The sequence below is a fragment of the Oncorhynchus kisutch genome, linkage group LG19 (assembly GCF_002021735.2).
Source record: "Oncorhynchus kisutch isolate 150728-3 linkage group LG19, Okis_V2, whole genome shotgun sequence".
In the NCBI taxonomy this organism is placed as follows: Eukaryota; Metazoa; Chordata; class Actinopteri; order Salmoniformes; family Salmonidae; genus Oncorhynchus; species Oncorhynchus kisutch.
In genome coordinates, this window is record NC_034192.2 from 5,945,733 (window position 1) to 5,969,341 (window position 23,609).

The window sequence follows — 23,609 nt, forward strand, 5'->3', positions numbered from 1 at the left end:
GTGAATTTAAACGCAACAGTTATTTGTATGTGCACTATGTCATCACACACAGACTTAGCACAAGTCAATTTGATGAAAACACATCAAATGCGCATATTTTATTTATGCATATTTTTGAATATTCACAAAAAAAGATGTTATCAATTGGATGGAAACCTAGCTAGTGACTCACTTTAAACTAAAGTAACTGCCCAGTGTTTCCAGATTTCAACGAAATATGACCTATAATAACTGACAATATGAGTGAAATAGTTTTCCTTCCAAGATGTTTTATTAATTATGCTAAAAATGAGCTTTTCTGTGTTGGAATGGTGTGGGCATACCCCAAAAACAGAATGGTGTGTGCATACCCCAAAAACAGAATGGTGTGTGCATACCCCAAAAACAGAATGGTGTGTGCATACCCCAAAAACAGAATGGTGTGTGCATACCCCAAAAACAGAATGGTGTGTGCATACCCCAAAAACAGAATGGTGTGGGCATACCCCAAAAACAGAATGGTGTGGGCATACCCCAAAAACAGAATGGTGTGGGCATACCCCAAAAACAGAATGGTGTGGGCATACCCCAAAAACAGAATGGTGTGGGCATACCCCAAAAACAGAATGGTGTGGGCATACCCCAAAAACAGAATGGTGTGGGCATACCCCAAAAACAGAATGGTGTGGGCATACCCCAAAAACAGAATGGTGTGGGCATACCCCAAAAACAGAATGGTGTGGGCATACCCCAAAAACAGAATGGTGTGGGCATACCCCAAAAACAGAATGGTGTGGGCATACCCCAAAAACAGAATGGTGTGTGTGCACTGGGCATTATAAATATTCACGGAAGTAGACCATTGAATGGCCAACTCATTCTCCTCTAGAAGAGGATAGGCCAGCTCATCCTCCTCAGGGAGATGACATCATGTTATATGAGGAAATAGCAAGCATTTTTTAAACATCTGTTTAAAATACAAATTTGGGGTTTTGAAGGGTATTTTCTCCAATTTATGCTTTGGCCACAAATATGAGTGTAGGACGAATCAAAGAGATTAATATTAACTTTAAAATGGAGATTTTCACTGGGCACTTACTTTAAAATTGTGGAGTTTGAGGGCCTCCTGAGTTACACAATGGTCTAAAGCACTGCATCGCAGTGCTAGAGACGTCACTACAGACCTGGCTTCGATCCCAGGCTGTATCACAACCGGCCGTGATCAGGAGTCCCATAGGGCGGCGCACAATTGGCCCAGCGTCGCCCGGGTTAGGGGAGGGTTTGGCCGGGCAGGCTTTACTTGGATCATCATGCTCTAGCGACTCCTTGTGGCGGGCTGGGCGCCTGCAGGCTGACTTTGGTCATCAGTTGAATTGTGTTTCCTCCGACACATTGGTGCGACTGGCTCCCTGGTTAAGCGGGTGTGTGTTATGAAGCGAGGTTTGGCGGGTCATGTTTCGGGGGACGCATGACTGGACCTTTGCCTCCCAAGCCTGTTGGGGAGTTGCAGCGATGAGACATGATCGAAATTGGGGAGAAAAGGGGGTGAAATACAACAACAAAAGAGTTTGGTCACTTGGCTAAATGCACTTCTGCATGGGCTATGTTTACAATATGCTACTGATGGCCTCTCCCAACAAAATCCCAGCTAATTGGAGTGGAATGCAAGCCAATTGAGATTTATTAACTGATCCATATTACGCCGTACCAATATATTAATGAACTACCCTGCCCTATGCAGAGAAGATTATACCAGGGGTTGGCCTTTAAATTCCTAGATTAATTTTTAATAGCCTACCAAAGTCTTGTTTCCGTTTCCAAAGGACTCCTAAAGGGATAGAGAGAGTCAGACGAACTAGTGGATACCATTTTTAGGTCTCTGTGTCCATTATGAAGAAAGTAAGAGGATAGCTTTGCGAGCCAATGCTAACTTGCGTTAGTGCAATAACTGGAAGTCTATGGGTATCTGCAAGTTATCAACTTCCTTCAAACTGCACGCAGAGACATAGAAATGGTATCCACGAGTTCACCTGACTCAGGGGAAAAGGCATTGCCAAAATATCCCTTTAATAATGACAGCAATAAATCTTATGTAGGCCTAATATTATCGGCCCAATCTCAATAATAATATAACTTCTCATCTTGTCGTTAGGCCTATATGATAGTGTAGTTGGTGACAGCACTGCTGGGGATATGGGGTTTGATTGTAGCATATTCTCTCTCTGCAGTAGGCTTCCAAATATTGTGAAATTTGAACGAAATCAATGACAAACCGTTTCTGTGTACATGCCGCCCTCGTGTGGTCAGTGCTGGTGATGAGCATTATACAGTAGTACAGTAAAGTCATGGAGCTGCATTGGTATTCAGGAATGATGTGGGGCTCTGACTCCCAATGCCCCCTCCCCTTCCTCCTTTAGCTCAGTGATCTCCTGCTCTAATTCTTTGATAGGCCCTCAACCCACCTCTTCTCTGCTGCTTTCCACTTCACCTCAATGAGCCCAGCATGGCTCCTCTCTATGGAGCACACCAGAGCCGACCTGCATACTGTCTAATATCTCTCATTCTCTGTTTTGTTGAAAGCTCTAGTTCTCCTGGATTATATCCTGCACTTCTGTTTCCATCTTCACCATGAGTCTTCCTCCCTGCATATCTATTACACAATAGACAATGGGACATGTCAGTGTTATCCTATGTCATGCATGCAGCAGCTCATGATCAGTGATAATTTATCTATCCTTTAACAGTATAAGAGTTTTCCCATGATACATACCTAGGTGTATGTTTGTCCATACACACACACACACACACACACACACACACACACACACACACACACACACACACACACACACACACACACACACACACACACACACACACACACACACACACACACACACACACACACACAAACATATTAACATTGATGTAAGGACATCCCTTGCTGTTGGAAGTATTATTCATGATCTCAAGTTCAAACTTGCCAACTGGTTTAGTAACAGTCGAACGCTTCAAGACAGAAAAATGAATGAGAGCATTCTCCAGACTGGCAGTGCATAAAGAGAGCTGCCAGATAGACCCAGATATGACAGTCTACCTCTATGCCATAAGTTCTTTATGCAATTCCAGACTAAATGTATTCATAAAGAAACATTTTATTTGAAATGAAATACAGATTTAAAATCTTGTTTCAAATGTTTTAATTCAATCACAATTACCTTGGACAACAGTGGTTTCCATTGATGGTCACTCCTCCTGGGGCATGGCCGAAGACTGGGTTTTGTCTTGAAAACATCCATTTGTTTATTTGCTGCGTTACATAGAAATTAGTGAAGCTTTATCTAGGTAGATTACATCCATTGATAGCAAATAAGTCACATCATGGCCCAAAGATTTTGGGGAAGTGGACCGTGCTGCAATACTCAACACGATAACCACTATAACCGCTAGAGGGCGCCATTGCCCCATAGGTGTTCAGTTAACTTCACATGGGCAGTCTTTTGAATAAAATGCAACCATTTGAAGATGGACATGGATAAATATAACAGTTTACTGTCCTTTATAACATTTCCGTTAAAATATCTGCCGCAATGAGCAATGAACATGAACATTTAAATCATGTCTCTTAATTTTTGCCCCTCGGTACACTAGGTGGCGGTACATAAATAATTCGAGGTCTTTTTCTCAATCGATTAACCTTTGTTTTGGGTCAAAGTTGAAAGGCTCCAGCTTCCTGGTTTCGGCGGCAATGCGTACAAGTCTGGACGTTTTTATGTCTAAAAGATAGTAAAGTACTTAGATATAAAAGCACCACATTTCGTACAGCAATGGTGAGTGTTGATATGGTTGGTTATAATAAAATTGCCCGGATCTGTTGAAAAGAGAAACGGATTAGCAGTTGAGTTGGGTGCCTTTTTCCAGCAAGCTAACGTTATCCCATTCATTCATTGCATTTACAGTGAATGAGCAGCAAATAAAGTCATGTTGCAGATTGAAATCTAATATGCGTTTCATTGCAAGATGATCGACGTCTGTTCGTCCCTACAAATGGGTCTGAACGTTCTATTTTGTTCCATTAAATTATTAACCATAACAATTAGTCCCACCTTCTTCCTGTTTCTGTGTGTCTTTAGAGTTTACCTCTGAACCCTAAACCCTTCCTGAATGGCCTGACAGGCAAGCCGGTGATGGTGAAGCTGAAGTGGGGGATGGAGTACAAGGGCTACCTAGTGTCTGTGGACAGCTACATGAACATGCAGGTGAGGGGGAGCACACCTGGACACGGGTGCTTTTAGCAACGTGGGTGTATTTATATACGCTAGCGTTGCTTTCAATTGAATTTGGTTGCACAAAAACAGTACGTGGGAAGCCAGAAGTTAAAAACAGTTCCATTTCAGGGCAGGACAGTCATTATGCCTGGGAATTTGAGACAAAGCATTGTGTTATTTAACAGACTTTCCAAACGTGGGTCTGTTGTAGACTCACTTCCTATCTGCTTATCTCATATCAAAATAAGTCTCCCACAAGTTATTCATTTTGTACACATATGCCGCAGGTACAAGACTTGTATTTTGCACCGAACCTGGACAGTGTGTGTGGCTGGTGCAAATAAATGCCGATGTAAATTTGTCACGTTTTTGTCATTGGTTTCGACAGTTGGCGAACACAGAAGAGTATGTAGACGGAGCGTTGGCTGGTCACCTTGGAGAAGTACTTGTTAGGTAAATAAGAGCCCTCTTCTGGATTCTCTACAATGTTGCCTTCTGCCCGTTGTCCTTCACTCCTGAGGTGATCATGATTGGCAACGACTCCATTCATGAAATACCTACTTTTCATAGAGCAGTGATCTGGGGTGTATTCATTAGTGTAGACTGTTTCAACAGAGTGTTTTTCAACAAAAACAAGTTTCATATTGGACAAGTTCAGGTAGGTCCCTCAAAGTCCCACTTTGGCTTGTTTGGTTTGTAGTACAAATAATACCCAGTTCAAGAAAGGAAGTATTTGTTGAAATCAGATGTTTTCTGCAATAGAATGTAACTCTATATTCTGAAATATTTGTTGAACTGCAAGTCAACCCTTTAATGAATACCAGTAGAAATGTATTCTCCCTGGACTTCTGTATCCAGCATACTTCTGGTGTGACTGATGCAGATGTTTGATAGTGGCTGTTCAGTGTAATTCTCTCTGATCTAAAGTGTGTATTCTCTACCCACAGGTGCAATAATGTTTTATATATTAGAGGAGTGGAGGAAGAAGAGGAGGACGGAGAAATGAAAGAATGATGGCGAGGATGAGACTTGCAAATGAAGATCTGGATGAGTGTTGTTTGAATCTTTTTTTTTTTCACTGTGTGGAAAATGGACTCTTGGTAAGAAAGTTAGCTTTACATGTGTGAAACTTTTTTTTTTACTGTTTATGATCCAATATGTATTATCACTGTAGAATAAATGTAGAAAATGATGGTTATTGTACCCATTCCTAAACCTGCTGTCTGGTGGTATTATTACAGGTTTGTGAGGGAGGTGATTGATGTGGTGTCTCAACCTTATTAACAAACACTACACATTGAACAGAACTTGTCAATCAATGTACCATATTCCTAATTTCCAAAGCCCCTCCCAAACTTGCACTTTGAACACCTGCTGTCAACATATTAACTTTTCCCCAAACCACTAGAAAGTGACAGAGGTGACTTACAAAAGTAATTCACATTTTTAAGCTTAATTTAGACTATTTAAAACCGTTAACAAACTTTTGGTAAAGAACGCGAAACAGGTGGTTTTAAGTTGCAACAACGGTGAGAAGTTCCTGACGAAGGAAGGGATGTGGCTACTAGTTAATGTTTGTTACAATTTGGTTAGAACGAGTTGACTACAGATTGCCCTAACGTGCTGTGAAAGCAAAACTACATTTTGGCTAAACCAAATGTTATTCCATCGCAAACTATTGATTAAAAGAGCTGTGTATTGTTCGTGCAGCGACAGCCTGATAAAGGATATTGGACTTGCGAGCACCATTGATATCCAATATGCAGGGTGCTCGTTTGATGAAGTAATTGATGCAACTGTATCATTCCAGGCAAGTATCAGTGCAATACACCACCCTGGACAATCGGGGAGGTAGATCTAGGTGTGCACGAAGGTGTAAACATGGTTTGAGCTATCTGGGATCCTTAACCATAGCCCTTTCCCAATGCTAAACTTAATCTGTACCATTTTAAATGTACATTTCAATGGTGTGGGATGTCCCAAGGATCCCGGATAGCAAGGGCCATGTAAACATGCAACCTTGGCCACGTTTATTTGTCGAACGGTGCAGATAGAAATGCCATGAATAGGGCTGATGTTATTCCTTATTCTACATGTCAGAGCATAAGAGGTAGGTGGCACATTAATTGGGGAGGACGGGCTCGTGGTAGTGGCTGGTGCGGAATCAGTGGAATGGTATCAAACACATGGTTATGAACCGTTCTCCCCTCTGCAGCCTTCTGTGTGTCAGAGAGCCATGTTTGGCCTACCTGGCATATTTTAATGTTGCAAAATGTTTGGTCCTGCCGAATGCTCCCCTGTTCTATTGAGACAAATATTTGAATCATTGGTTTGGTGTTCTATCATGTAGAGAATTAGGTTTTGTAGAAATGCAGCTGTGCTCTGTGTATTATTACGTTTCAGGATTGGTTGATGCACACACCCGTATGGGCTGGAGACAGGGTTCATGAATTTGCCGTGAAGATAAATTACTTCCATGGGTCCTGTCCCCTCTGCCTCAACAGCTTGTAATATGACTTCCATGGGTCTTGTCCCCTCTGCCTCAACAGCTTGTAATATGACTTCCATGGGTCCTGTCCCCTCTGCCTCAACAGCTTGTAATATGACTTCCATGGGTCCTGTACCCTCTGCCTCAACAGCTTGTAATATGACTTCCATGGGTCCTGTACCCTCTGCCTCAACAGCTTGTAATATGACTTCCATGGGTCCTGTCCCCTCTGCCTCAACAGCTTGTAATATGACTTCCATGGGTCCTGTCCCCTCTGCCTCAACAGCTTGTAATATGACTTCCATGGGTCCTGTCCCCTCTGCCTCAACAGCTTGTAATGACTTCCATAGGTCCTGTCCCCTCTGCCTCAACAGCTTGTAATATGACTTCCATGGGTCCTGTACCCTCTGCCTCTGTCCCCTCTGCCTCAACAGCTTGTAATGCGACTCACCTTTTAGAGTAAAAGTACAGGTTTATATGGCATTTACACAAGCATTTTTCCCACAAATTGGTCTTTTGACCTATCGCATCAGATTATTTCACACAAGATCTTTTTTTAAAAAGACCAAGTAGTGAAAAAAGATCAGAATTGGGCTGCCTGTCAAAATGCAGCCTAGGTAATGCTGTGTGTGGCGACAGTTGGCTGGTGCCACTTACATGGATGTGCACCGTGCCGGAGGAGAGATCCACTTCACAGTGGAGCACACCCGGGCTGCTCTTGCCTCCACCCTGTACAAACATCGTTCTTTACTGCTAGGCAGGACACTAGTGATACGGGCCATAAACTTTTATTTCTCCCTTAAGCTGACCTGCCCCCCCCCCCCACCACTAATCCATGGCTCTCTCCCGTTATCAATGCCTGCCACATGTAATCACTTCCCTGCACTCAACACATTCCAAGCTTAGTTGCACCCACTATATACCTTCCTCCTATAACCCTTCTGGTGTCGACCCTCTAAACCTCAGCTCTCCCTCAGTGACATGAATAAGTATATTTCCTATTCTCAGAACCCAACATGTCCATCTCACTTAACCATTCCTGCATTGTGTGTGTGTTTTTTTTCTCTTTGGTGGGGTAGTGCTCGGTGCCTTGGCTATCAGTCACCTGGAGGATGTGACAGATGATGGCATTGCTGGCATGGCGACAGCTAAGACCACCGCCGTCCTGCTCCCAACCACCGCTTGCATCCTGCGGTTACCCCAGCCGCGGGCCCGAGACATGCTGGAGGCTGGGGTCATTGTTAATATCAACCAGATATTCTATGTCTTGGTCAGTGGGTTATGTGGTAACATTTGAGTATGGGCTTTGTTTCTCCAATGGTTCAATCTCTAAATGACTGTGGAGTTGGGTAGGGTTCATATCCAGTAAGTGTTTGTTATAAAGAACACAATTAAATGTTTTTCTTATCATAAACAAGTCTCCATTCTTGAGCTGTCATTTTTTTGCCCTGTTTTAGGTTGGAGACCTTCTGACCCTTGGTTCCTCTCATTCTTCAGCTCTACATCCCTCCCCTTCATGTCTCATTGCTGAGGTTGCAGGAGAGTTAGTAAAACGAACACAGGCGAGTTGAGTGAATCATTAGTGAGGAAGCTCAGCCTGTAGAACATGGTACTGTCTGCCAGCTCAACTGATCAGGCATACCAGTAGTGTTGCAAGGGGACTGTGCTCAGTATGATCCAGTAGTGTTGCAAGGGGACTGTGCTCAGTATGATCCAGTAGTGTTGCAAGGGGACTGTGCTCAGTATGATCCAGTAGTGTTGCAAGGGGACTGTGCTCAGTATGATCCAGTAGTGTTGCACCAACCATCTTTGTGTGGCAACTACTCCCCTTGACTCACAGTCCCAATGGGCAACCATGAGCCAGCAACAGGGTTTGAACCTACAACCCTGTGCTTATGGGATAAGATCCTTACACCAGAGCCACAGACTTCTTCACCCTCCCCTCTGTATGTTTGGCATGGGGAATTGTTTGAAACGTACATAAAAGCACAAGAGATGAGGTTTGGACCCATAACCTCTAGGTAGGACAAGCTCGCGGAGTGGAACTGACCTCCCACAGATTTGCATTATTTTCCAGATAACGCAGAGCCACTAGTTGATTATCCCTTTTATTAAACCAGGGCTATCATTTGACACATTTGCTGCTTCAACATCCACTGAAGTTGCTTACAAGTTTACTAGATAGCGACAGTAGTTGCCTTGGTAACCAAAGAAACAGACTTGCTAGTTTAGCTTACCAAACCATCAATTCTAGCTTGCTGTTATGAATTTTAATTTAAAAAATGGCAGTGGTTTCAATGAATTGTTATTTATTTTTGCAGCTCAAACATGTATTGAACTACAGCGATTGAGCTCTACTGTGCCTTATATGGAAATAATGCCAATCTAGAATGCCCTTCAAGCCAATCAGAAACAAGTATTCAACAATGTCATGGCATAAGTCTTTGATATTGAGTTGCTAAACCTGAAGTGTAAGAGTTAAGGTTTGAACTCAACCACAGTGGTGCAAGGTGGGGTGGGGGGTGGGGCAGCAGACTCCACACTTTTCTTGCTCCTCTTTGTATATTTGACATTAATAGTTGCAGAAATCTACACAAGTGTAAAGTTGAGGTTTAAACCCACAAACTCAAGGTTATGAGACAGGGGTTCTAACCATTGAGCCACAAAATCCTGCACGTTCTCTCGAACATACAACCTCAGAATCATGAGGCAGACTTCTGTAATATTCTGCAGAATGAGGTGGCATTGTTTCTACTGGGGAACTCCTGTAACAGTTTCTAAATGACGATAGTTCACTCCTGTAACAGTTTCTAGATGACGATAGTTCACTCCTGTAACAGTTTCTAGATGACGATAGTTCACTCCTGTAACAGTTTCTAGATGACGATAGTTCACTCCTGTAACAGTTTCTAAATGACGATAGTTCACTCCTGTAACAGTTTCTAAATGACGATAGTTCACTCCTGTAACAGTTTCTAGATGACGATAGTTCACTCCTGTAACAGTTTCTAGATGACGATAGTTCACTCCTGTAACAGTTTCTAGATGACGCTTTAGTAAACAGAATTGGAATTTGAACTGAAGGAAAGATGGCCAGCACTTTGACAGAATAAGCTTAACTTTTATTGAACACATCTCAGTAACTGGTTTTCCAATAATGCATCCATACAATATAACTAATCCGTTTAAGGATTTCTAAGGCATGAAACCAAACCTCTGTCCCTCTACTCTTTTTTGTGTTCAAGACATTCATTCTATTCTGGATGACCGAGGGATGTCCCTACACCCACATACACACAATCCAACCCGCCTTCCTCACCCACCCTTAGTCCCACCATAACTGAACTAGGGCTGGGATTCAATCAGACTGGGATTCAATCAGACTGGGATTCAATCAGACAGGGATTCAATCAGACTGGGATTCAATCAGACTGGGATTCAATCAGACTGCGATTCTATCAGACTGCGATTCTATCAGACTGCGATTCTATCAGACTGCGATTCTATCAGACTGCGATTCAATCAGACTGCGATTCAATCCCGGCCAAGAACATTATAATGATAAAGATGATCCTCAAAAAACATAAAAATTGCCTTTGTGCACAAAATTATACATGGGTGTGTAAATATAAACACTAAAATAAGTAGTTTTGTGGCTTGTGTGTGTGCAAGTTTGTGCCTTTTTAGAGTATAATTTTATATAAAAGTAATGGGCCTCAAACTCTGTGTGTGTGTTCTAAGCTTCGTACTTCTTCCCGGATCGGTGGATCTGCTGGTACAAAGTCATGGAGAAGGCCATACCCAGGAGCTGCAGACAGGAAGTCACATCAATCACACTGCAACAACATCATTACACACACACACACACACACACACACACACACACACACACCTTACCTGTATGACCAGAACACACATGGCGATGGTTCCCAGCAGGTGTTTATTGTCATCCAGCCACTCCTCCACCTTCTCATAGCAACCCTGACAAGAGAGGAACATACAATCTTGAGAAGTGAAAAAGGACACTCCTACACAGGAATACACACACACTCCTTGATGGGAGGAAGAAGATCAGACATTTTTAAACAAACACAAACCGACCCGTGTCCAGAACTGGTTGGTGGCATTGCGCCCACAGTCCTGGTAGATATCCTGACAGCAGTGGTCAGGAACCACCTTCTCCTGCAGGGCAGTGTGCCAGTCTGTGTACCCATTCACCCCACAACAATGCCACTGACAGGGAGAGAGAGGAGACAGGGTTATATATTGCACCTCTCCCTTGTGGAATGCTATGCTATTAGTGTGGCGTTGCATAGTAGTTAGGTACCGTACCTCTGTCTGTATGATGTTCCAGGCGTTGCGGAGGCCAGCGTTGTTGTTGGTGCTGTACAGAGCAAGTCCCTCTTGCAGGTCCTGTCTGGCGTTATCACTCACCTGCACACACAGTGGATCATGAGAAATGTAGGCAGAGGCACTATGGGTACAGGAACCATAGGAGGAAGGATAACCTGGGGTTGAATTGACAGGAGGCTTCTATGGGAGTCTTACATTGCCTGTGTATACGAAGAACAGGATGAGAAGGATCAGCTCCGCCAACAGAATAACCAACAACGTGATGAAAAACTACAGGGAACAAGTGAGAGAAGAGAGGGGCAGGTGAGGTTACCAATGTGCCAAGCAATGTAGTGTGGTGCATCGTGGGTCGTGTAGTTCACTCACACTCAGCAGCAAACACTTGTTCTCCTTGATGGCACCCAGGCAACCCAGGAAGCCTGTAACCATGATGACAGCACCCAGGGTGATGATGAGGTTGGCAGCAGAGATGGAGGGGAAGGATGGTGATAGGGTGGCAAAGCTGCCCTGAGACACAGACAACCACACCCCCACACCCAACAAACCACAGCCCCCCAACTGAAAGAGGCAGAATAAAATATAAATACATGATTGTCATTACTCTAATCATTATTATAACTTTAGTATACTATGATTTAATAATAAAATAATGCAGAATCAGAAGATCAATTCGTTTGAAAATCATTGTGTATAGTGAGTTTGTTCACCCACCCAGAAGAGCAGGTTGAAGAGGAACAACATGTATTTGACACAGCAGAGGCAGCCGCGAGCCATGGTGAAGCTGTGACAATCTGCAAATAAAACGGCAGGGTTTATTATGCAAAACTTGAATAATTTGTACGTTTCTCCCTTGCAAATGATCAGCAATCGACTACAATTCATATGTGACTGAATATCTCGATGACTTCAAACATTGTTCAAACTTGTTTCCTTTTAGTCGTTACAACGGAGTGTATTTCCATAGGCACTAGTAAATAGTAATACTGCACTCACCTCACTTGCGAAACTTGTAATTCCTCAAGAAACCACCAGTGCAGCGTAAGTAAACAAATCAAAACTCGCAGGTAGAGAATGGTTGGTTGTTTAGCAACAAAATCAACGCTTACACAACTATAGGGCAAAACACACGGGTTTGGCTTTACATTGCTGACAACATGTAAACTGTATTTCGAATTCAATGTTTATTAAAAACAGAAATACATGTGCACAATGAGCAATTGTCTATCAAATACATCGTTAAAGTTGTTGGTTAGCGTGCGAATTTGGGCCATAGCATTGACATGAAATCTGTCAAAACAAGACATGGTATCAAGAAAATGAGCCACTTACGATTCCCTACATGGCACTTCTCATTCTGGCGAGCAATCTGGTCATCCAGAACCACAAGACGCTGACTTCTGCCCCCATAGAATCATGCACATTGTTCATGTCCAGCTAACCCATCTATTAAAATGTCAAGTTTTTTGCTCCCCAAAAAATTGGTTGATCTTTTGAGAGATTACAACAGACTACGGGCTACATTTCCCCAGGTGAATATACATAAAGAGGGGTAGCTCCTATCCATCTGCTTCACATGTACCAGTGAAAATATACTCCGCTGTAATTCATCAGCGGAACCACGAGGGCAGAGTTTGCTCAAGATTGAACGTGACGAGTCCTATGGACTAAAGCAACGTTTTCATAATTATGTAGGCTATCCAGTTCACTCCTGATATAGAAGTGTTTGGGAACGTCGTATATACGAGCACAATGCCAAAACCTCCAGGTAGCCCCGCAGAAATAACAGAAAATGCATTTGAAAAACTAAAGAACATAATGAACAATGTTTTGATTTAGTCACTTATTTCATGGGAAAGGGATGCCCTCTTGGGGTCGTGTTGAGGCATGACAATAGATACTATTTGAACATGTAAACTGTTCTCGTAATAATTTTACCACTTAGATAAGGAATTAGATGGTTTCTTCGAGCCTTCAGCGGAGGGACCTGTAAGACAAAGCACACACAACTATTTCATGTAGGCCTACTGTTGTTCTATGTAGTAGAAACTTAGTTATGTTCTTCTGGAAACGATTTACCGAGCCAATAACAGTATGGTGGGCTCTGACACACACACACAGAGAGAGAGAGAAATCTACCATCACTTTTAGGCCAAATACAGAATAATACATCAGAATGCACTCCCTCTTCATCTTTTTTCTACATCGCCACCACAGGAAGTGACATTTGGTGAGGATCGAGAAAGAAGCATTGTTGCTCGCTCTAGGATGTGTTATGTTACTGTTTGAATCTGATAGTGTTATGATGTAACTTCTGTTAAAAGAAAATGTCAACATTGTTTAGCAGCCAGGTCCAATGGTTTTGGCCACACTTCTGATTGAATTAGTTAACGTTGTAAACATATAACTTTGGTCGTGCGTAAATCTTTACAAGCATATATTCTCATCAACATTTTTGAACATTACACAGACTGGATTGATACCCAGACTACTGGGATGATTTTAGACTTGTCCTAAACACCATGGCCGAAGTATCCAGACCAAAGAGATGATTCCGTACCGTAACTGTGCCAGCTCGAGTTCAGCTCATCCTCATTTCAACCATCTCCTGACTACTGCGACCGACCTCTATCCGGTTTTCCAGCGTAGAATTCGCGTTAATGCAGAAGTTAATAAATCCGATTGTATTCTTTTTGTAGGCTATATTTAAACTTTCCTGCTGTCGTCGATGAATCGCAGGCGGAGTATTTTCTCTCAGAAGGGCGGAAACTGGTCTGGAGGCGTGACTGTGGTGGGGAGGAATTATGTTACCGAATGGAACTGCAACGAGAGTATGGGACGTCCTGGGAGATAATGGTTTTATTTGTGTGTGTGACTGTGTGTTGCCATTTTTCTTTCATGGTACATTAACTAATAATAATGTGTAGCCTAACAGAACATAACTGCACACAAATACAAACACGGCCCCAAAGCCAAGTGAGAATTTAATAAAGATGAATCATACCAACATTAATAATTATAAATACTTTAGACATGACTGTACAGATAAACTCCAAATGACAATACAAAATATACAAAACAGTGACAGTTCCTTTCATTTGCAGCCCTATAATATCCATAGCATTAAGCAGGGATGTGTTCCCCTGTGTTGTAGGGTCTAGGGTGGAGAGCCAAACCACTTTCCAGTTTCAGTCAGAATCATGGAAACAAGTACCTTTGCAGGGAAAACTGGAGTGGCTGGAGCCACGATGGAGTTCTCAGGAATAAACAGAGCCCATGAGACATGAAGAGGAGTGGAACACAACCCGCTCTTCTTTCTCTCTCCCTTCCTCTCTTTCCCTTCCTTCCTTCCTCTTTCTCTCTCTTCTATCTTCCTTCCTCTTCTTTCTTTCTCTCTCCCTTTCTCTCTCTTCTTCCTTCCTCTCTTCTATCTTCCTTCCTCTTCTTTCTTTCTCTCTCCCTTTCTATCTCTTCTTCCTTCCTCTCTTCTATCTTCCTTCCTCTTCTTTCTTTCTCTCTCCCTTTCTATCTCTTCTTCCTTCCTCTCTTCTATCTTCCTTCCTCTTCTTTCTTTCTCTCTCCCTTTCTATCTCTTCTTCCTTCCTTCCTCTCTTCTATCTTCCTTCCTCTTCTTTCTTTCTTTCTCTCTCCCTTTCTCTCTTCTTCCTTCCTTCCTCTCTTCTCCCTTTCTCTCTCTTCTTCTTTCCTTCCTCTCTTCTTTCTTTCTTTCTCTCTTCTTCCTTCCTTCCTCTCTTCTTCCATCCTTCCTCTCTTCTTTCTTTCTCTCTCGTCTTTCTTGCTCATCGTTACCCCCAGACCCATCTCTCAGACTGGGATGACTTCAGCTGTACTGACTCACTGCTGTCTCCCTCCCTCTGCTGAAAGATAGAGATACACACAGGGTTAATACACACACACCATTATACACATAGGGTTAACACACACAGGGTTAATACACACACACCATTATACACACAGGGTTAACACACACACACCATTATACACACAGGGTTAACACACACACACACACACACAGGTACCTTGTTGGCGATGGCCCTGAGCTTGCCGAGCAGTGAGGGTTTGTGGGAGTAGACCACGTCATCTTCAGGCTCCTCCCCCTCGGCCAGGGCACAGCTATCCGCCACCGGCAGCTCACATTCCTTATTGGCTGACATCACCAACCGAGAATACTTATACTCCAGCCTGACATGGGGCGCCATAGTGACACAGAAACATACAGAGATGCAGGAGTCAGGAGCGTTGTACTACAGCCTATGGCAGGGCTCTCCAACCCTGTTCCTGGAGAGCTACTGTCCTGTAGGTTTTCACTCCGTCCCTCATCTAGCGCACCTGATTCTAATAATTAGCTGGTTGAAAAGCTGAATCAGGTTGGTTACAACTGGGGTTGGAGTGAAAACCTACAGAAGGGAAGCTCTCCAGGAACAGGGTTAGACAGCCCTGGAATATGGCTGGGATGGTTATTTGATTAACAGGTGTCAGGCAATCACCTCTTGTTCTTCTTCCAGAAATAGAAGGTGAGAGAGACGAGCAGCACAGCTAAGAAGGCCCCGCCCCCTACCCCCACCTTTAGCCATAGGGCAATGGCCTCGCATGGGGCGGAGCTCTTAGCTGGCAGGGACATGCCTTTGGTGCACAGCTTTGGCTCATTCCACACAGACAGAGTCACCTACAGAGAGAGAGAGAGGTGAGCGGGAAGGAGGGGGGAAGTGATGGAGAGAGAGTAGAGAAAGAGAGAAAGTAGGTTCAATTGAAATACCAAGAGGTGAAAGTAAGAGTAGCATGAGTGTGTAAAAGGAGATGAAGAGAGAGGGAATAGAGGGAGTATAGGTTACCTGGACCCCTCCCTTGCAGGCTCCCTCTATCTGGTGATAGTCATCCTGGGTGCAGCGGGGACAGGCGCTCCCACTCTCCCACAGGAAGTGAAACGTACAGCCGTCACATGTACCTGCAGGGCACGCACTGCACACACACACACACACACACACACACACACACACACACACACACACACACACACACACACACACACACACACACACACATGCACACAGGAGAAATGTAGAAGGAGCTAATGAAAATTCAGACACAAAATAATACACAAATGTTTTCAGCTCAGATGTTGAGCAGACAGTCAGACAGGTGATGTTGAGCAGACAGTCAGACAGGTGATGTTGAGCAGACAGGTGATGTTGAGCAGACAGTCAGACAGGTGATGTTGAGCAGACAGTCAGACAGGTGACGTTGAGCAGACAGTCAGACAGGTGACGTTGAGCAGACAGGTGACGTTGAGCAGACAGTCAGACAGGGGATGTTGAGCAGACAGTCAGACAGGTGACGTTGAAAAGACAGTCAGACAGGTGACGTTGAAAAGACAGTCAGACAGGTGACGTTGAGCAGACAGTCAGACAGGTGACGTTGAGCAGACAGGTGACGTTGAGCAGACAGTCAGACCGGTGTGTATACCTGGGCACTGTGAGTTGCCCGCGGTCCATCTTCTCTGGGTTGCAGCGTATTGTCATGACTGCACTCCGACCACGCTCACAGGATCCAGTCGCCTGAGTAGACCTGAGAAAGAGAGAGTCAAACACAAACACACAAATCAAATTCTGTTTGTCACATTCGCCGAATACAACAGGTGTAGACCTTAATATAAAATGCTTACTTACAAGCCCTTGACCAGCAATGAAGTTCAAGAAAGCGTGAAGAAAATATTTACTGAATAAACTAAAGTTAAAAAAAATACAAAGTAACAAAATAATGAGGCTATATACAGGGTCAATGTGCATGGGTACAGGTTAGTCGAGGTCACTTGTACATGTAGGTGTGGGTAAAGTGAATATGCATAGATAATAGACATCGCATAGATAATAGACAGACTGATCTTCACTGGAACCATTCAACTATGAATGCAGTTCTATGGCGTCTAGCTCTACGCTGGCCTACCTGTAGAAGAAGTTGATGTCTGGAATGCCTTTTGAGTTGTCAGAGAAGAGTTCTGGTCTGGCGTTTATTCCGTCTAAATCACTGTCCACTGTCGCTCCTGAGAGAGAGACGGGAAGAGATGGAGAAAACAAGTTTCAAATGAAATTATTGAAAATAAATCAGATTTTAGATCAAGAGTATACATTGTACTCTGGCTATATGACTACTAGTGGTTGTGGCACTGTCCTATAATCATTATGAAGGCACTATTCTATTGCAATCTCACCGAGGAAGGTATCAGCCAGACTGATAGACTGGGATGCCAGAGCCATCCTGAAGCCCCGCCCATCCGCAGGAATGATGGTTGATTGACAGATGAAGCTGTCCACTGAGTTGACGAACTGGGTGGAATCACTCCCCATGTCCTTGTTGGCGAGATCGGTGACATTATCTGTGCAGACAGCTGCCATCTTCCCCTGAAACAGAACACACAACGACAACCCTGAGGTATGTGTGTGTTATCTAATGTCCACACAAGCTGATGTGTGCGTGCATGAATGTGTGTGTGTGTGCATGCGTGAATGTGTGTGTGTGTGTGCATGCGTGAATGTGTGTGTGTGTGTGTGTGTGTGCATGCGTGAATGTGTGTGTGTGTGTGTGCATGTGTGTGTGTGTGTGTGTGCATGCATGAATGTGTGTGTGTGTGTGTGCATGCGTGAATGTGTGTGTGCATACGTGAATGTGTGTGTGTGCATGCATGAATGTGTGTGTGTATGTGTGAATGTGTGTGTGCATACGTGAATGTGTGTGTGTGAATGTGTGTGTGTGTGTGTGCATGCGTGAATGTGTGTGTGCATGCGTGAATGTGTGTGTGTGTGTGTGCATGCGTGAATGTGTGTGTGTGTTACCTGGTGTCCACACAGGCTGACGTTGAAGACGTGGAGGTACTTTGTGCCTTTAGAGGTGAAGCTGGGGCCGATGGTGAGCGAGGCCACGGGGCTCAGAGAGCTCAGGTCAAAGGTCAGGGTACGGTTGTGCTCCGTGTGACTGTAGGAGCAGTCGCTATAGCAACGAGAGTGCTCCTAGGAGTGGGCACAATAGCATCAAGTCAACAGACATCGAACAAATAGTGGCTCACATGATACACACATGATAGTACCAATGCTAAAAACATTCTTATCCAGACCAGCGACGGTTAACTGTTGATCTGGATGAGAGTAAAACTCATAACTATGGCCCTGAGATTTTAGATTAGGAGGATTTAATGTTATAAAGTGGTTCTAATGATTATAATGGTTGCGTAAGGTTAGTTTGTAAGTTTGTAACTTATGGTTGTGTGATGATATGAGTTGTGTGTTTGTGTGTAATATATTACCTTGTTGCTCTTACTCCCGGGGCCACAGGGCAGACAGGCGTCTTCTCCATATGTGTGGTGACCAGACAGGTATGTGTTGGGGGGGCACTCCTGGCACCGGTTGGTGTCTCTGTCAATGTAGAACCCAGCTGGGCATGGAATACACGACCCAGACCGCTGAGAACTCTGGGATAGGAGGGCGCAGGCCCGGCACGCAGATGCCACGCCATCCTGGACATTTGTCACACTCACCGAGTAGAGTATCACCACGTCACTGATGTACCGCCGCACCTAGATACACCCACGTCAATATATTATTTGTAAGTACATATGTATGTAAATGTGTTTGTGTAGTATGTGTGTGTGCAGTGTTACTATGTGTGTGTGTGAGAGAGTGTATGTGTTTTGTGCGAGTGTGTGTGTACTCACATCCTGAGCCTGGTTGGTCCTCTGGAAGGCCCAAGTGTATGATACGGATGCATTCCTGGTCATGATGTGTGTGTAACTCTGTCTCTCCTTACTGCCCTCCCATGACTCCACCACTGTGGTGCTCTTCCTGTTCACATCCTGCAGGGGGCGACACACAAAGGGTTTATATGGCAGTGGATCACTCTGGTTTACAATTTACATAGTGACTGGTTTATCTGAAATCTCACTGCTTTACTGTGATTTAGTTGTGTAGATTGTGTACTGTGATTTAGTTGTGTAGATTGTGTACTGTGATTGGTTGTGTAGATTGTGTACTGTGATTGGTTGTGTAGATTGTGTACTGTGATTGGTTGTGTAGATTGTGTACTGTGATTGGTTGTGTAGATTGTGTACTGTGATTGGTTGTGGAGATTGTGTACTGTGATTGGTTGTGTAGATTGTGTACTGTGATTGGTTGTGTTTGTTCAAATATACTTTGGTTTCATTTGGATACATGGTTTGTTTTAACTGAGTCTACTGCAGGGATTATCAACTAGATTCAGCCGAGGGCCGATGTTCTCTTGAGTGGATTGACCGCAAGAAGTCCAAACATAATATTTGACCAAAACGTAATAACTTCAAACCTTGCGTACATTTATATACGGTCACATATATCTCTCTATTATATGTGGGAATACTTGGGAACAGATTTTTTTTTTACAATTTGTAACTGATTGCTGGTGTTTTTACAGTGTTTTATGTCCAACAATTACATTTTGTATTATTTCTTTGGGCTCAGCGGGTTGCCAGTTGGGGAACCCTGTTCTGCTTTATATGGCTTTACTAACAAACATAGATATTGATATGTATTTATCCAATAGAAATATGAAAGTAGGTCACTCATGTATTGGCTATGTCATACTGACTATGTTGGGTTGGGTAATATTGATTTACTGGCTGATACACTGTTGATATTGCCAGAAACATTTCCCTGAGATCCTAGACACACAATCGTGCAGATGTGAATGGTCCGACACACACCATCATGAAGTAGAGCTCACAGTCGGCAGAGCACATTGTCTCGAAGACGAAGGTGATCCGGCCAAACTCAGTCCCGGTCATCCCAGCAAGTGATGTGGGTAACCTGACAGAACACACACCCACACACAGGGCCAATAAAAAATTATATTTCACAATAATCATAGCCATGTGTTCATTCTGACCATATGACCTAACCAGGAAAAACCTGAGAGCTCTAACAATAATACACAGTCAAGCCAATACTAACTTGAAGCCAGGAACATGCAGGTTCAGGATGAGGTAATCGTTATCCGAGCCTCCAGCACCGCTGCGGATGTGATCCCCTGCCACCTCCCAGCCTGAACAACAACATATTACTGTGATTACACATTCTATTAAACACACATCTATATTCCTTACAGGGTCGGCAGGTAGCTTAGTTGTTAGAGTTGCCAAAAGGTTGCTGGATCGAATCCCTGAGTTGACATGGTAAAAATATGTCGTTCTGCCCCTAAACAAGGCAGTTAACCCACTGTTCCCCGGGAGGACATCATTGTAAATAAGAATTTGTTCTTAATTGACTTGCCTCGTTAAATAAAGGTAAAATAATAACAATCTGAGGGACACCTCATATCTATTAAAAATATATCTATGCTCCCATCAATCAGAGAGAGACAGAGATATTACATACCCAGCAGGATGTCTATATTAGACATATTTACTATTCACCTATGTGTACTACTACAATCATATCACATATCTCTTGACCCTAATCACCCGAGACACGTCTCTGTCTCACCGTTCATGTCGTCACATTTGGAGTTGCCCACGTTGAAGCAGGAAGTCTTCATGTTGGAAGGGAGGACGTTCCACCATTTATACTCATACCCCAGTACTGGCTCTGTCCCCGCAGGACACTCCTCACACACTGGGACAGACACACACAACCGTCAACAACACATTTCAATATACAGCAATACAGGCGTGTGTGTGTACTGTAAGTGTGTGTATGTGCACTCTTTATGTTTACATATAGTATGTGTGTGTGTGTGTGTGTGTACCTGAGGTGCCGTCAGAGTGTGTTCCAGGAGGACAGGGGAAGCAGGTGGAGTCGTCGGTGTTGTAGTAACCAGGGTTACAGGGAGGGCATGCCTCTCTCTCCCCTGTAGGGGGCAGTGCCACAGCGCCCGTCACATTCTCCTCACAGATCCTCGGCTCCACCCACCGGTACATCACCTGAGTCTGTCACCACGGCAACCACAGCAGTTTCATCACAACCATAGAGATACTATACACAGGATGTCTTATGTATTGTAATCTAATGTATATGACCACAGCCTTCTCTCTCTATATGCACACTATGTGTGTGTGACTTACCTTTCCCTCGCTGTCGCAGGCTGTGTGGATCTGAAGTGTGTGTGACTTACCTTTCCCTCGCTGTCGCAGGCTGTGTGGATCTGAAGTGTGTGTGACTTACCTTTCCCTCGCTGTCGCAGGCTGTGTGGATCTGAAAGTAATCCTTCTCTGAACATGGAGGCCTCTCCTTACACTGTGACCATCCTTCATCTGAGGGAAAGAGTGAAAGAGAGAGAGACCGTGGATATTTTAACTGGTATCTACTGATACATTTCAATGTGTGTGTGTGTGTGTGTCTAGTACATACGTGAGTACTGTGTGTCGGGGCAGGGAGTACAGGAGGCGGCTCCCTTGTGAGACGATGTGTTCCTGGGGCAGGGCTGGCAGGAGGAGGAGCCAGGGGCGGAGCTAAACCAGCCTGGTCGGCACGGGAAACACTCCGAGGTGTAGGCAACACCTAGAAAGAGACACATTAATTCATTAAGATGTAGATTCGGCTGTCGTCTCTGTGGTCTCATTTCCTAGATCTAAGAAGGGCGAGTTCTGGAGTGGGTAAGAACCTGTGATACTACACTGCCTTGACCAAACACATTACAGAGGCATGCAGAATGGGAGAGAGAATAGAGGTGAGTGTGAAGATAGGGAGTACTGGTACGAGTGGTCTTTACCCTCAATCTGGATGTTCCTGAGCAACACTGGTTTAACCATCTTCCCTCCGACCAGGATCCCTGTCGTCCTCCAGTACAGTATGTTAGTGCCAGACTTCAGATTCACCTGAGTCACAAGTCACACAATATGTTGCACACAGATTATGTTACACACATCACACACACCAATCATATAACACACATGGGTCACACACACTGCCTTCCTCCTCACCGTGTGTGTGTCCCACTCTCCGTTGGTGGTGAGTTTGATCCACTTCTGATCGTCTGTCTGGGCCATCTCCTGACACTGCTCGTTCTGGACCTGAATACGCGTCACCACGGTAACCACTCAGAATATTGCATCACATGATTTTCTCGTTTTCAATCAGCAGCTGATTCTCCTCACCACAGAAAAGCACTCAATTGCCCACATCTATTGATGTAAAGCCATTGATGTAAAGCCATTGATGTACAAAAATATATTAATGAACAATTAAAGTCTTCTCTGCTACCGCAAAACAGACCCACTTTGTATCTCTACGTACGTCAACCAGCTACAAAAAAAGGTAATAAATGAACTGATATAAGCTTCAACAGGGAGGAGATAGTCAGACTCACATAGAACTCAAAAAATATGTTGTTGTCAGGGTACTGGTAGCTGAAGGAGACAGAGCCCTGTTGCTCCAGATGCACAGCGTAGACCAGAGACACGGTGCACTCATCACGACTAGACTCCAGATACACACCCTGCGGCGTCCACGACGAGCTACAGTACACAGAGCGAAAGAGAATACAGGACTACTGTGTGTGTGTGACTGAATGTGTAGTAAATGTGTGTGTGTTTTACTATTCTTGTGGGGACCAGAAGTTCTCACAAGGATAGTAAAACAAGGAACATTTTATCAACAGGGACAAAGGCAAATTTATGTTTAGGGTTAGGGTTAGAGGTTAAGGGTTAGAATCAGACATGTGTTACCTATTACAGGCCTGACTCTCCTCTCCACTGGGTCCTGGGTCCATGTAGGTGGCCAGGCTGGTGAAGCCGGCAGGGATAGTGTCCCATTGGTCGAAACGCACCCCACTGCCCAGCGAATAGGAGCCGGCAGCACACGGCGTACATTGCTGAGCGGACATCTCTAGGAACTCTCCCACCGCACACGAGAACGCTGACAGACAGACAGGGAGAGAGGAGGGTCACACACACACAATGTGACACATTCACACCTAGACAGTATACATACAGTTGAAGTCGGAAGTTTACATACACCTTAGCCAAATACATTTAAACTCAGTTTTTCACAATTCCTGACATTTAATCCTAGTAAAAATTCCCTGTCTTAGGTCAGTTAGGATCACCACTTTATTTTAAGAATGTGAAATGTCAGAATAATAGTAAAGATAATAATTTATTTCAGCTTTTATTTCTTTCATCACATTCCCAGTGGGTCAGAAGTTGACATACACTCAATTAGTATTTGGTAGCATTGCCTTTAAATTGTTTAACTTGGGTCAAACGTTTCGGGTAGCCTTCCACAAGCTTCCCACAATAAGTTGGGTGAATTTTGTCACATTCCTCATTCCTCATTCCTCATGACAGAGCTGGAGTAACTGAGTCAGGTTTGAAGGCCTCCTTGCTCGCACATGCTTTTTCAGTTCTGCCCACAAATTTTCTTTGGGATTGAGGTCAGGGCTTTGTGATGGCCACTCCAATACCTTGACTTTGTTGTCCTTAAGACATTTGCCACAACTTCGGAAGTATGCTTGGGGTCGTTGTCCATTTGGAAGACCCATTTGTG

General features: G+C 44.0%; 3 protein-coding genes across 5 annotated transcripts in view; 1 reads left to right on the top strand and 2 right to left on the bottom strand.

Annotated features, from left to right (window-relative positions):
• The first annotated feature begins 3,669 nt into the window (after positions 1-3,669).
• Positions 3,670-5,505, top strand: LOC109864312 (small nuclear ribonucleoprotein F). Its single transcript, XM_020452029.2, has 4 exons — positions 3,670-3,809; positions 4,113-4,238; positions 4,636-4,700; positions 5,195-5,505. The coding sequence occupies exons 1-4, from the start codon at positions 3,807-3,809 to the stop codon at positions 5,259-5,261; spliced, it is 261 nt and encodes an 86-aa protein (XP_020307618.1). The 5' UTR covers positions 3,670-3,806; the 3' UTR covers positions 5,262-5,505.
• Positions 5,506-9,835: 4,330 nt separating this feature from the next.
• On the bottom strand, positions 9,836-13,913 carry LOC109910307 (tetraspanin-9). Of its 3 annotated transcripts, none has more exons than XM_020509457.2 (9): positions 13,646-13,913; positions 13,024-13,072; positions 11,800-11,879; positions 11,455-11,646; positions 11,284-11,358; positions 11,068-11,169; positions 10,837-10,968; positions 10,633-10,716; positions 9,836-10,543 (listed from the first exon to the last, which is right to left on the bottom strand). In XM_020509457.2, exons 3-9 carry the CDS (start codon positions 11,860-11,862, stop codon positions 10,472-10,474), a joined length of 720 nt encoding a protein of 239 aa, XP_020365046.1. In that variant the 5' UTR covers positions 11,863-11,879; positions 13,024-13,072; positions 13,646-13,913; the 3' UTR covers positions 9,836-10,471. The 3 variants fall into 3 exon arrangements, with proteins under 3 accessions (XP_020365046.1, XP_031653168.1, XP_031653167.1); XM_031797308.1 differs by lacking the exons at positions 13,024-13,072; positions 13,646-13,913 and adding exons at positions 12,082-12,104; positions 12,418-12,982; XM_031797307.1 differs by having other exon boundaries at positions 11,800-13,072; positions 13,646-13,868.
• A 129-nt stretch (positions 13,914-14,042) lies between these two features.
• LOC116354985 (UPF0577 protein KIAA1324-like) overlaps positions 14,043-23,609 on the bottom strand; it is a 13,681-nt gene continuing 4,114 nt past the window's right edge. The window contains exons 3-22 of the mRNA XM_031797306.1: positions 22,790-22,979; positions 22,432-22,579; positions 22,046-22,135; positions 21,835-21,940; positions 21,474-21,623; positions 21,288-21,376; positions 20,872-21,052; positions 20,610-20,738; positions 20,079-20,169; positions 19,832-19,934; positions 18,812-18,949; positions 18,404-18,673; positions 17,937-18,110; positions 17,315-17,504; positions 17,050-17,146; positions 16,570-16,671; positions 15,939-16,065; positions 15,594-15,772; positions 15,126-15,288; positions 14,043-14,963 (exon numbers count right to left, since the gene is read on the bottom strand). Of these exons, the coding sequence (XP_031653166.1) occupies positions 14,892-14,963; positions 15,126-15,288; positions 15,594-15,772; positions 15,939-16,065; positions 16,570-16,671; positions 17,050-17,146; positions 17,315-17,504; positions 17,937-18,110; positions 18,404-18,673; positions 18,812-18,949; positions 19,832-19,934; positions 20,079-20,169; positions 20,610-20,738; positions 20,872-21,052; positions 21,288-21,376; positions 21,474-21,623; positions 21,835-21,940; positions 22,046-22,135; positions 22,432-22,579; positions 22,790-22,979 (2,789 nt within the window). The 3' untranslated portion in view covers positions 14,043-14,891. The remainder of the gene's footprint in view (positions 14,964-15,125; positions 15,289-15,593; positions 15,773-15,938; positions 16,066-16,569; positions 16,672-17,049; positions 17,147-17,314; positions 17,505-17,936; positions 18,111-18,403; positions 18,674-18,811; positions 18,950-19,831; positions 19,935-20,078; positions 20,170-20,609; positions 20,739-20,871; positions 21,053-21,287; positions 21,377-21,473; positions 21,624-21,834; positions 21,941-22,045; positions 22,136-22,431; positions 22,580-22,789; positions 22,980-23,609) is intronic.